Genomic DNA, 14,389 nt, shown 5'->3' on the forward strand with positions numbered 1-14,389 from the left:
TGCATTAATTTGACTCTAATGAGTAGTTCGTGGATGGTAGTTGAGTGCATCCACTGTATCTTAGTGTATTTACGTAGGAGTCAAGTCAATTTTTTTTTTTTTTTTATTCATAAGGTTTATAAATTTTTTATAGAGAAGAGCTCAATTGTTATATAAACTAAAATTTTTAAAAAATCTAATATAATTATGTTAAATTTATAAAATTTATTATATATATTTTTAAATTTCAGAAGAGATCAGTGTCATGTATCTAAAAAAATAAGGGGCACTGGCCCGCATGTTCTCTTTGCATAGTTCAAAACTTAATTAGTTTCAAAACAAAATACTTGTACTAATTAGTCTTACAAATTTTTAATTATTATAAAAAAATCTTATTTATTATTATTTTTTTTAATTTAAGGACGCTGAAAATCTCACCACCATCGGACTTCCACCGGAGTTCCGTCAAACAATCACTGGAGGTTTGCAGAATGTTTAACATTGCCAAGAAGTCATGCCGGAATGTCCAAAACATTGCCGGATGTCAAGAACATCGCCGGACATCAAGAATATCGCTGCAGACTTACTGGACTATCCAGGAGAAATTAGAGCAAAAATATAGCAAATTTTAATCACATCCTCTCTAACACTACAAAACACGGGAAAAAATTCTTTATCATACAAAATATATAATTTTTAGCTTACAAAATTGTAAAAATTTAGAATTCAAATTTGTTTCTTATCAAATTGCATAAATTTACAATTTCAAAACTGAAAAAAATTAGTTTGCTTGTTTGTAATTTATCAAAACATAATTTTACATTGCAGGAATGGTGGAGATCTTAGATCAGTAGTTTCTAAGGGTTTCTAACTTTTTAGTTTGTCAATATTTGGTTTTTTTTTTTTTTTTTTACTTTTTTTAATAAAGGAAAAAAAATGCTAGAGTCATAAAGAAAAACATAAACGTATCTTTAAAAGTGCATAAAAAATTTAGTTTTCACCACTTGTAGTTAAAATTGAATTTTTTTTTTTTTTTTTGTTCAGTACTAGAAAATTTTCTATATTAAAACAGGAAAAGGAAAGTGTAGAGTAGAGAAAAAGGAAAACACTGAGAGATTGAAGAAAAGAGAAAGACATAAAGAGAGAATTGTACTCCAGAAATCATTTTTAGATTTGACCAAATCAAATGTAGATCTGCTCAAATTTGCTCTAAATCTGAACATTTCGATGAGTCTTGGTTAAATCCAATGTTTTAAAAATCGGACCGGTGAACGAACCGGAAAAGGCATCGGGTGGACGGGTCACCGGTTCAACCGTCGGGTTGAACTGGAATCGAACCGTGACGTAATAAATATATTAAAATTATATTTAAATAAAAATATAAGTAATAAAATTATAAATTAAAAATATTAAAAATATTAAATTATCTTAAATATTTGTCCTAATATTTTTTTTACTGAAAAATATAATAATATATTTTAAAATATTATTAATTTCAATTTTGGAAGATGAAATCAAATATTTAATATTCCCTCCATATGATTTTAATTCAAATAATTTGATTGAAAGGAAAGCAAAAATTTTGGAGGGATATCAAAATTTCAATATTCCCTCCAATACATTTGATTGAATCCCACATGGATTTCTTGAGTTTTTTTGAAAGAGTTTTTTTCTTATAAATAAGTGAAGACTTTCACAATAATTTCATCAAACTCTTAATGGGATTCCTCACAAGAGGAGATCCTTGAAAAAGAGCTTCAAATTAAAATTTTCTTATATTCTTATATTATATATATATATATATATATAAAATAAGAAAGAAAGAAAGAAAAAAAAAATCAAGCCGGTCCGGTTCGATCAACCCGTGACCGGGTCGACCGGTTCACCGGTTTAACCGGTGGGTTCATCGGTTTTCAATAAATAGGTCGATTTTTACAATTGGCCAGTTTAAGGGGGCTGACCGGACCGGAACCCCATCCGGTCACCGGTTCGACCGGCCGGTCCGGTCCGGTTTTTAAAACCATGGTTAAATCTGAGCAGATCTATGCTAAGAACATTGCTGAAAACTCATCTCATTTGCCATCGATAAGGGCGACGTAAGGAGTAGATGGTCGGTGGATGCTTGTGAATTTCAATCAATGGTGGTCATGAATTTTCAGTGAGTGTATATCATAAAGAGAAATAAAAGACGAATAAGTCTTAGGACTTTTAAGTTTACATAAAAAGTTGTGGGATTAAATGGAGTACAACTCCTTATATCAAGATTTACGGGTAATTAATCCAAAAAATAATCCTAGGATGAGTAAGCCCACGAAATTCATCTATGACTTTTCTACACCTTTGTTGCGGGTTGGAATCAGGTAACTTATTGTACTTATTTTGAAATCTATTTATTTTAAAATTTATTTTAATAATACGAATTTTTTAAAAAAAGATATTGTGTAAAACATATTTATAAAAAAAGCTTGTTGATCGAATATCGATAATTATTTTTAATAAATAATAGGTATAATTTAAAAGTATAAATCTAAATACAAATTTAATTTGAAAAAATGGTTACATATATCTAATATTAAAAAAAATAAATAAATAAAAAATAGTTTGGCGCATCCAAATGAATACGGAATGGGTCCAATAACAACAGCAGATGCTTTCCAAAAGCCCTTTGTCATGCCAGCAACGTGGCTTACAGTATTTATATTTAAAATATATATATGTATATATATATATATAACATTTTTCTCAAATATATTTGGAGAATGGGGGATGCAAGTCATAAACTTTCACTCCCACCCATCATAGAATCATTTGCATTTTTATATGTTTATAATTTTTTTTTTCTCCTCTTCACCGGACAGTAGTTTCCCCAATATATTTTAAGGGAAATTACCACCCAATTGTATTTCTACAAAATTATTACAAATTGATGAAATATTTAAGAATTTAATTACTAATATTTATAAAACTTATAACTGATTAGTAATTATTTTTTAATAATTTTGTAGAAAACTACCACCCAATTATAATTATTATTAAATAAGCAGGCTAGAATATATTCATTAAAAAAATTGATAGAAAATTCCATGCATTAGATTCAAAAAATGAGTTCATACAATAATATTCAAGGGTCATTTTAGAATACACATTCCTAAAAGGTATATACTACATGCAAATTATGACGTGTTATCACTACAAGAAAAATCACCTTTGGCGATTAAATTTTTAGTCGTCAAAAGTCTATTTTTAGTTGTCAAAAGTCGACTTTTTAATTTCCCCGACTAAATTTTTTAGTCGCCGGTTTTGTCGCGAATACATGGTTGTCGGAAGTTTTGGCGACTAAAAAGGTTTTAGTCGGTAAAAAAATAGGTCTTTAGCGACCAAAGTTTTGGTCGCCAGTAGTCAATTCCACTTTTTTAAATTATACATTTAGCGACTAATCTTTTAGTCGCCAATGGTGAATGGAACGCCAACCAAACTGTTTAGTCGCCAAAAGGAACACTTTTGGCGACCAATAGTTTTAGTCGCCAAAGGTTGTTCGGTGGAAAAAAAAAACTAACTTTTCTGTTTTTTCTGAGATTCGAACCACCAACCTTCTACCTTCTACATTCTAAACCTTTAGCAACATACTCCCTCCACTATGCCAGTACAACACCACATGAATATATATTATTTATATAATATATTGAGCCGTATTAATATAAAACTATATATATAAATATAATTATTTTTATTCAATATAATTTATGTAAAAAATAAATTATTTACTAAAAAAAAATTGAGGCCACTTTTGGTGACTAAATCTATTTTTTAGTCGCCAATTCTATAATTTTGGGCTACTAATTATTTTTTAGTCGCTAAAAAAACAAGTTCCGCCTAAAAATAACCAGTTTTGGTGACTAAACTTGTTTTTAGTCGCCAAAAACCTCCACTTTTGGCTACTAAACTGAATTTTAGTCGCCGATTGTAGACTTTTAGCTACTAAATTTTTTAAGTAGCCAAAAAGCTTCACTTTTGGCTACAAAATTGATTTTTGTCAGTAAAACACGTATAATCGGCGACCAAACTATTCTTTAGTCGCCAAAACCTATACTTTTGGCTACTAAATTATTTTAGTCGCCGAAAACCTTCACTTTTGGCTACTAAAAAACCTTTAGTAGCTAAAACCCATATAATCGGCAACTAAATTGATTTTTTGTCGCCAATAACTATACATTTGGCTACTAAACTGTTTTAGTCACCAAAAGTCTTCACTTTTGGCTACTAATTCCATTTTAGTCGCCAATTCTGCTACTTTCAGCGACGAAAATTTGAATTTTAGTCGCCAAAACTGCTTTTTCTTGTAGTGGATGTTAATTATCACAAATGTTATACCTAAATCAATTTCAATCATAACTAAAGTGAGTCATAATCAAGCACAACATAAGGTATAACTAATGGTTTTTTTATCATATTTAAAATAATAATCATAACAGGTCATAACTAATATCATAATGAATCATAACTAATACTACAATAGTAATAACCAAATACTTCACATAATGCCACAATAAATTATAATCAAGTCATAAGTACTACCATAATAGGTTATAACCAAAAATAATACCATAACTTACATACCCAAAAATGGATGTGTAGTATAGACTTTCCCTGTATTTCAAACACTCAAAAGAGAATGCAAAATGGCAAAAAATGAGATATATATATTTGTTTTGGAGAAATTACACAAAATAATAATAATAAATAAAATCTTAATATTTTTTTATTTGTTTTCAATTTGGGCTTGTGTTTTTAATTTGTCAATTTAAATCTTAATATTTTTTTATTTGTTTTCAATTTAAAAATTGATGAAAAAAATAATATTTTAGTCATTAAATTCAATGTTGGTGTAAGAAAAATATTTAAAACACTTTTTTTTTATTAAATTTAATGACTAAAATATCATTTTCCATCAATTTATGTACAAAAATAAGTGGATGGTTTAAATTGAAAATAATAAAAAAAAAAGAAGTAAGATTTAAATTGACAAAATTAAAAAATTAGGGTTTATTTTATTTTAAAACTTAAACTCTAAAGTTCTTTTTATAGAGAATGGATATTTTATTTGTTAGGATATAATCTTGAGTTGTCCACGTGACTAGGTGGTTAGCTAAGGTGCCACATAGATAATTTTGATTTGTCGAGATGTGAGTTGATCATACTTGAATCCGAGATATTCGGATAAATGATAGAAATCCTAGATGATGACACATTTTCTGTTTTAGATAAGTGAGAACTCTTGAGAGAGTTAATTTTAATCCAAATTGGAGAAGTACTTTATAAGAGTTATTTTTGAAATGGATAGTCCTCTAAAGTAAGATTTCTAGAGAAAAGTTGACACTAATCATTATATAGAACGCACCCTCGTGGGCTTAAGGTATGCTTTAATTCGAGAGTTGTTTACTTGAACTGATATCCTAGAGAGATAGTTGATTAACTTGATCGTCGAAGTGTCCTCGAATGCACGTGTTCTATGGCTTAATTCCTAGAATCTCAAAAACGCAATATGATTTGGTTGTGAGGTCATATTTCAACACCCACATTATTTATGAATAAAATGAGATATAGTTTTTAAAGTGTTGTAACAGACTATTTTTCACTGAAACATGAGGAGGTCGCCGCCTATAATCTTATCCTAATTTTGTCACGAGTAATTCAATACAAATAAAAAATTTATACATAATGATGTGCCTTATTGTGGATCTTTCATTTCAAAATAAAATACCATTAAATATGAATTTATTTACAATGATGACAATACCACATAATTTTTATCAAGTTTTTTGTACGAATAGAATTATCCTTTTGTACGAATCGCACATTTAATATGAGCGATGCTACATTTACTTACATTCTTACTAACAATCTTATTGAAAACATAGATGTCCAAATATCATTAGATTATTTTTTTAGCAATCAATCACATTGAGCCTCTTGTATTTTTAGTAAAATTGTTAATATATTTAGAATTATTCCATCTAATATTATACCGACCTCGAGGAATTTTACTATGTAGTATTTATGGTTAGCAGCCTGTGATGTAGATGTGTAACAGAACAAGTTTCTCTACTATTTATTGAAGAACACCTATATATAAGGCCTCCAAGAGGCATGATCATATATTATAAATAAGTACTTTCTGAGATAGAGTCATTAGGGGGAAAAAAATGGCATCAAAACCAGGAGTGCTAACTGACTGGCCATGGAAAAGGCTTGGGAGCTTTAAGGTATGTGCTTTTGATTTAATCACATTTGCTCTTCACTCTAGTAATCGAAGGCTATGTTTGGCAAATGGCTATTAAAAAAAAAATTATTATAAAATTTTAAAAAATATTATTAAAAAAAAAATCAAATATTCATTCTCATTTTCTCTATTATTTACACATTTTTGTGAAAAAAATAAAGCAGTCATTCCTAAACACTTTAACTACTAAAAAAGTCATTCCTAATTTTTTTTCACCTTATATTTTAGTAAAAATCAAAGTCAAAGTCAAAGTCATTCTTACTTTTTTTCACCTTATATTTTAGTTAATAAAAAAATTAAAAAAAAAAAACTACTAAAAAAGCCACTCCCAAACAAACCTGAACTCTTCTTATGTTTATAAAATCGATAGTACTATTATCTTGTTGATCAAATTCATATTTTGAATGTTATACACACCGCGTTAAATTTAAATCTATACCATAAATTCATAAATAATGATATGACTTTTTATGGCCACAAGAGCTTCTATTTCTACATACAAAAAATATTAAGTACACATCTTATTTTAGTGCACGTTAAATGATTTTAAAGTTCAATATTTTACTCAGTACATAATCTATCATGTTAAAAATTCCCTCACTTTCTTCAATGTTCAAACCCTCACTATAACCCTAGCCACCATCATAAATACACCACCTACCACCATTCTTTTTGACGACCACTTCCCATCACCACTTCCATGTCATTCTCTGTTAGTTACAACCCTTCTCTTTCATGACTTCCCCACTGTATCTCCTTGCACGTCCAAACCCGAAGTTCCACGAGTTGCAAATAGAACTTGCACAGGTCGCAAATCCAACAGTGCAAGTTGCATTCACAAACCCTAAATCCTACACCCTATCCATAGTTTGAAAATGTAACTAGTTCACCTCTTCAAACCAAACCCATAGGTTTTGTCATGGTTTTTCGAATAGCCAAGAGCGATATAGTTAGGATTTGGGAGTAGTGGTGTGTGCGTTTGGGTTGGGGCCAGAGAGGGTTGGCAACATTAATGTTGTGTTCGATTGAGAGATTTAGAAATGGATTTGAAAAAAAAAAAAGGGAAAAAAGTGTGTGAAATTATGTGAAATGTATATATATTTTATTCACATTGCACTTTCATTTTCTATTTTCCTTTCTAAATCATTTCTCAATCCCCCAATCAAATACAATATAAGAGTATGAGAGAAGGGGTAAAGGAAAGCTGACAATAGCAGGAGAGGACAAAATGGGGTGGTGGTTGACAATTGTGATGATTTGGAAATTAGGATTTAGGAGGGAGAAAATAAGAGTATTATGGTAGTATTACTTTTGTTGAGAACAAATCCCTCTAAAAACTCTAATACCCCATTTAAAAAATGTAAACTCATGTGCTAGTGCAAACATACCCAAAATACATATGCAAACACAAAAGAGACATGATATTTAGCATGGTTCACCTCCAAGATCTACATCCACGAAATAGAGATATTCTGCTATATAATAAAACAAAAAGTACAAATGATTGAAATTATTCAAAACTCGCGTCACTACTCAAACTCCATACTCAAGGTTGTTGAGTCATAGCTCAACTTAGCGTCCATTAGTATTTTTTACTCATGACATACATGTTTATTTTTGCTTCCTACTCTTTCTCACACACATTGGAGAGACTTCCCCTCCTTTTCACCTACACTAGAGAGATTCCTACTCTCTAGGGTTGAGTAAGAAAATTGAAAAAGTCACAAACTGATTAGATTCAAACCAAACCGTACGATTTGGTTTAGTTTTCTCAATACATAATTTAGTCCTAATTTTTTAAATAGACAAACCATACTTTATGAGTCAATCCGTAGTTTTACAACCATTGAACCATTTGAAATCCAACCACACCATTTATTCATGCAAGTATTTGATTAGTATTTTATTTTTATACATAAGTTACTAACCAACTATTCTTGCAAACGAATTCTTGTATAGTAATAAAGTTAATTTTAAACAATTATGTAAATATTTAATTTACTTCTAAATCCAACTAAATTGAACCTTGTGCACCCTACTATCCTCTCTCACCCTCAACCATCTTATACACCTGTTAATATATGAGATGATGGAAGAATACACCAAGAAAATACATTTCTTATTTCCCGAAAATACCTCTTTCATCTCCCAAGATGGAGTAAAACTTGAGGATAAATAACCGTGATATTATATCATTATATATACATAGTATCACTAACTAATAATAATATAGTACATAATTGAGTGAACTCCATCTTTTAATTATACATACATGGTATTACTAAAATAGTACAGACTATTTTAATAATTTTTAACTTTTTATAAAAAAAATATGCATCAAAGTAGAGAAAGTAATATAACAATTTATAATTATGTTTAAATTTTTTGACTAAAATATATAATTGTCAAACGAAATCTCACTTGTCATTGTTATAACTTATATATAACTTTTATATCATCATAGTGGGGTCATCTATATATGGTGGATAAGTGATAATATGTTAATGGTTAGGATTACCGTTATAATGAATTTTTTTTCCCACAAGTTGATTGTTGTGAGCCAACAGAAAAAATATTGAGTATAATAATAATATCATAGTATTACTAACCAATAAAAAATTATAAATGAGATTAAATGAAAAGTCTTATCTCCCACAGTATTATGGTCTCAAATGCCCAGTTATCGAAAAATATTCCCTGTCATAAATTAATATTATTCATTGAATATAGTACATCACATGATGTTTTCATTACCTCAATTAGGAGTGGATATTGGCTTGTTGGCCAGGCCGGCTTGGTCCAGCCCAGTCCTATTTTTTTAAAGTTTGAGAAAGTTGTTTTTAGCCCATAGAGCCGGGCTGGGCCAACATTTTCAGCTCACATATTAATGGGTTGGGCTTGGGATTTATACTTTCAATTCAACCCCGTCCAGCCCGACCCTCTATTAAATTAATTAATTATAATATTATAATATATATATATATATATAGATATTGTTCGGACATAGACTTTATCTTTGTTGATTTTATTACTCACGTTTGTGATGATGTTTGATTAAATTTATTTAAGAAATCTTTCAATTTATATATAAAATTCTTCAATTTACAATGATGGCAGTATATTTATTTAAGAAATATAATATATGATTGAATTTAATTATTGAATATTTAAAAAAAAAAAAAAAACAACATATAGATTCAATGGGTAAGTTTGGAATTTATAAAAAAATAAAAAAATAAATTGGACCGGGTTTTGACAGATGTAGAGGTACCACGTTAGGATCAGACTAAACTTGAACATATACAAAATCTATTATTATTTAGTATCGGCCTGTCCTGAATCCAGTCCGGCCCAGAAATGCCCACCCCTGCCTGCAATATCTATTCCTCATGAACAGTCATTTAAACTTTTTTTCTTCTTTTTCTTTCTTTTTTATATAAGGAAAATAATTAACAAATAAAAAATTTATATAAAAAAATAATATTTGGAATGATCTCTTAATTGGAATTGTTTTGATTGAAGATAAAGAATCCATAACAAGTCACAATATTATGTATGAAAATTATGTAAAAAAAATTTAATGTAATGGTGGTACCACATCATTACTTAATACTTATATATAAACATAGTTAACTCCACCATGTAGCTTTGAAATTATTAAATTGTTAATTACATTTGATGAGTGAAATTCACTCATCACGTGTTGTTTTATGACAAAAGTTAGGTGTGTACTTAATTTTTCTTCATCCAAACACACATTAATGTGTATTAACTGAATGTTATTTTTATTATATATTTATCATAAAACATATAAAAAAATAACATTACCCATAATACACTAGTTACAATTACAACTTGCAAATAACACCATATGTTCAATTATAATCATCCTCAAGATCCATTTTACAAATATATATTAAAATATTTTGTATTAAATATTTAAGATTTTGTGCTTAATATAAATTTTAAAAATTATTTTCTATATTGGTAATTATGCGCGCAAGCGCGCGCACAAAAAAAAAAAAAAAAAAAAAAACCTTATTAATGTTACCAAAAGCTACCTAAATAAGTATCCTTCTCAATTAATTTTCTGATTCCCAATACCATTAAGTAACTATTGACCAAGGAGTTTGCTACCTACAAGCATCAAATCCTTATACTCTATGTGGTTTATTCAAATGAGAAAAAATAGAATGAAATAGTAATTCTTTAAGTTTTGTTATAGGATAGTTATTTTTTATAAAATAATAAAAAATAATTTCATTTGTAATGTATTTATTATTATTTTTTTTAGTCTAAGTAAATATTGAAATAAATATTTTAATAGAATAATCATTCTAATAAACCAAACACTACCCTATCTTAATACCACAATTTGATTTTGAAGACCAAAATTTTCACTTTTGAAAACCAAACAAATTAGCCTTCATTTGGCAATGAATTTTTTAATTGGCTTTTTAGGGTTAGTTTGCCATAAATTAAATAATACAAAAAGTCAAAAAGTCGCTATCTTATTTAAGTCACATCATCTTATTTAAATCACATCACATCTCTAACACATCACATCAAACTCAACCCAAATCTAACCCATATAAGTCAAAAAGTAAACTTTTTTAGAACATCCCAAACCAATCCTTAACTTTTTTGAGTTTTTTAGCCTGTGACTTTTTTGTTTGTTTGGTATTCTTGATTGGCTTTTTAGCTTTTGAATAATGGATTTTTTTTGTCTTTTTGTAATTTTTGGCTTTTTGTGATTTTTTGACTTTTTTATGTCTTTTTGTGATTATTTAGCCCAAAATGATAACCAAACACCATAATTCCTAAAACTTTTATATATTGCAATGTATGTCTTCATAATTTCAGTCAAAATATTCATTATATAAAAATGTCACTGCATACCATTTTTTATATGTTTTATAAATAAATATTTTTCTTGTAAATCATTTTCCAAATTATGTTTGTGGATCTAATATAATATATATATATATATGTACGGGAAAGAAATACGCCTTCTCGTATAATCCTGTTGACCAAGTCCACGCTTCTCCGTACGACGTCGCTTTCTCACCTGAAAACACAAACGTGAGCTAGCCGGCGGGTGTGTGCCGGAAACCTCTCCGATGCCTAAGTCAGAAAACTTGACAAATAGACAAAACTCTATGTTCTCAGAAAAAATAGTGTTACCTCCTCCAAGGTGATGTTTGTGAGCTTTTATAGGTTTCGAGTGGCACAATCCTAGTAGGACTTTTATTCCTCCATGCAGAGTCCTCCTAGGATTCATACTCCTAAGGATAATGCTTATCCTTTTACACCCTCTCCCACTGCTTAAACCAAGTGGGATGGTTTTCACTTTGGCCGAACTACTATATGACCGAAATAAGCTTGGCTATGCAGAGCCACTGAGTAAACCGAACTATCCTTAGTTCGGTTCCACTTTTAACTCTATCCTTATCTCGGTTTTCCCATGTACAACCAATGGTACGGTCTTAGGCCGAACCAGTGACTTTCGGCCGGTATAACTCCAAGACCGGCATAACTCTTAATCGTTCCCAGACCGAAGTATTTTTATAATTCTTGAGCCGAAGTAATTTTACCTCCCTGGCCGGAGTAACTTTGTTTCTCCTAAGCCGGAGTAACCTTGCCTCTCCTGGGCCGGAGTAATCATTACGGCCTTTTTACTTAGTCTTTCGCACTTTGGGCCACAATGCCCAATTCGCAGCTCGGCCCAATTTTTTCCAAAAATTACCCTCTCAATTGCCCCTTAATTCCATCTGCGCAACATGATTGGGATTACCAGTCTACTGGCCGAGTTAGAGTTTATTAAGCCTTTCCAGCCGAGCTAAAAAACCCTTTAGCCTCTCCAGCCGAGTCAAAAACTCTTGGGTCCTTAAGCCGAGCTAATTTTATTTCGGGTTTTACTTTGTCCGGTCAAAACGTCTCTTCAACCACGACTGTAACGCTTCCCTTTCCGTTTACACGTGGCACGCTCCCATTCGTAGAAGGCAGCTGTCAACGCCGTCTTCGTGTTTCGCAATTTTTGAACAGTTCCCGCCCTCTCTGTCTCTTTCCACAAAACAATCATCCTGCCTTTGAACCATTCACTTTTACTATTCCTCATCTTCTCTCTCTGTGCTCTTGCTGTTCTTCCGTTGCTTCTGAAGACTGTTTTTGCTGCCACTTTTCCATCTCCAGTCTCCTTTTCTTCAATTTGGTAAGTAAACTCATTTTGTTTCTTTTGTTTTTGCTTCCATACCTGTTCTACGCATTTGGTTTACTGTATTTTTGCAGAACATGCTCTTCCATTTCTACTTTGCTTCTGTATTTTTATGAAAAAACCAGTAGAACTTCATGTGTGTATGAACTATTATGTAGAAAACTAGTCTTAGATCCAAAATCACATAGCAACCGAACTAGGATACTGTTTGTCTAATATTGGTAGATCACTTTAGACAATAACCGAACTAGAACTTGTAGAAGTCTTAACAAATCACCAACTCCTGATTCACTGTAGCCGAAATAAGATCACCGAACGAAGTCTGAATATATTAAACTAAGAACCTTAGTCTTCAACCGAGCTAAGCCTTTGGGGCTAAGCCAGCTTTCTTAGTTTCTAAACCAAACTCAGAAAGCTGCCCCTAGTGGCTTAACCGAAGCAAAAAACCCACTGTTCAAACCGAGATAACAAATCCCTAGAGGAAAACCGATCTCGCGCGCAATAAGTTCAAATCGAACTATCGAGCGTTGTGCAAAACCGAAACAGAACCAGCCCATAAAGCCGAAATAGGGCTCATTTACCTTGTTTTTAATTTGTAGCACGGTCCAATGATCTGTGCTTAACCCCTTTGTTTTCTACTTTGCAGACTTAGGTTACCCAGGCACTCCTGCGTGCGCTCAACCGAGCTACTGGGCACAATTTTTGCACCGATATAACTTATTTGTAAATTATACAAATGGGTAAGTATAGGTACTTGGTAGAGACCTCTGGTGGTATGGCCGAATTCCGAAGAGATTATGGCATTCCAGACGATGTACACCTTACCCTAGCCAAGAAGGAAACCATTCCGTGGAATAACCAAGGCTTTGTCCCCTTCACTGTTTTATCCATTATAGAAACCGGACTAAGGTTCCCGGTCCAGCCTTTAATTTGTGAATTTCTTAGGCAAACCAGACTATGCTCAACCCAGCTATCCACCAATACATACCGGATAATAATGGGTATTGCCGAGCTAAACCGCCAAGCAGGCCTGAACCTCGGTTTAGCCGAAATCTTCCACCAGTACTCCATAGGTTCCAAAGATGATGGCTGGGTTTATTACCTTAGGATACGCCGACGTAGAGAAAAGATAATAAAAGATACACCGGATAAGGATGTCAATGATGATGACTTCTTCTGGGTATTGGGCAATTTTGAGGATCACCAAGCCCATATCCCAGGCCGAAGTATTAACTGGAAGAAAGGAGAACCTGGTAAAGTTACTTCGGTTTTATGCATGTTTTTCTTTTACTTCGGTTTCAGGCGTTATGACCGATCTAACAGTTGTATATTTTTTGCAGACTCAGCTCATCTTGCATCCCATTATAGCTACCCAAATCTGAACATACTTCGAGCCGCACTACGGATTAAGGAAAGAAGTTGGACTAAACTTCTAAACTTTGAGCCGACCTACAGATATAGCGGTCGTCGAAAAGCCCGAGTGACCGATTTCCTTCTTGAAGAAGCACCTGAACCGGACCCAACCTTGCCCGAAATACGACTTGTCCCATTAAGGAAAGAAGTTGGACTAAACTTCTAAACTTTGAGCCGACCTACAGATATAGCGGTCGTCGAAAAGCCCGAGTGACCGATTTCCTTCTTGAAGAAGCACCTGAACCGGACCCAACCTTGCCCGAAATACGACTTGTCCCATTAACCGCTGAAGAAGAGATGGCAAAGAAAAGCAGAGTTAGGGCCCTTCTAACCGCCACAACCAGGGCCGAAGTACCACCAACTATTGAAGCGCAGCCTGCCGTTGTGGCCCTCCCTTCTCAACGGCCTTCTTCATCTCGCCCTTCCAAACGCGCCCGATCTACATCGACCGAACAGCAACTTGTTGATGAGGTTGAATCCATCCCCCAAAGTCCTCAACCTAT

General features: G+C 31.9%; 1 protein-coding gene across 1 annotated transcript in view; it reads left to right on the plus strand.

Annotated features, from left to right (window-relative positions):
• Window positions 1-6,173: 6,173 nt before the first annotated feature.
• Window positions 6,174-14,389, plus strand: part of LOC114261768 (very-long-chain aldehyde decarbonylase CER1) — a 61,732-nt gene continuing 53,516 nt past the window's right edge. Inside the window, exon 1 of the mRNA XM_082913632.1 lies at window positions 6,174-6,242. Coding sequence (XP_082769758.1) covers window positions 6,183-6,242 — 60 coding nt within the window. The 5' untranslated portion in view covers window positions 6,174-6,182. The remainder of the gene's footprint in view (window positions 6,243-14,389) is intronic.

The sequence above is a fragment of the Camellia sinensis genome, chromosome 2 (assembly GCF_055761805.1).
Source record: "Camellia sinensis isolate YWXY chromosome 2, ASM5576180v1, whole genome shotgun sequence".
In the NCBI taxonomy this organism is placed as follows: Eukaryota; Viridiplantae; Streptophyta; class Magnoliopsida; order Ericales; family Theaceae; genus Camellia; species Camellia sinensis.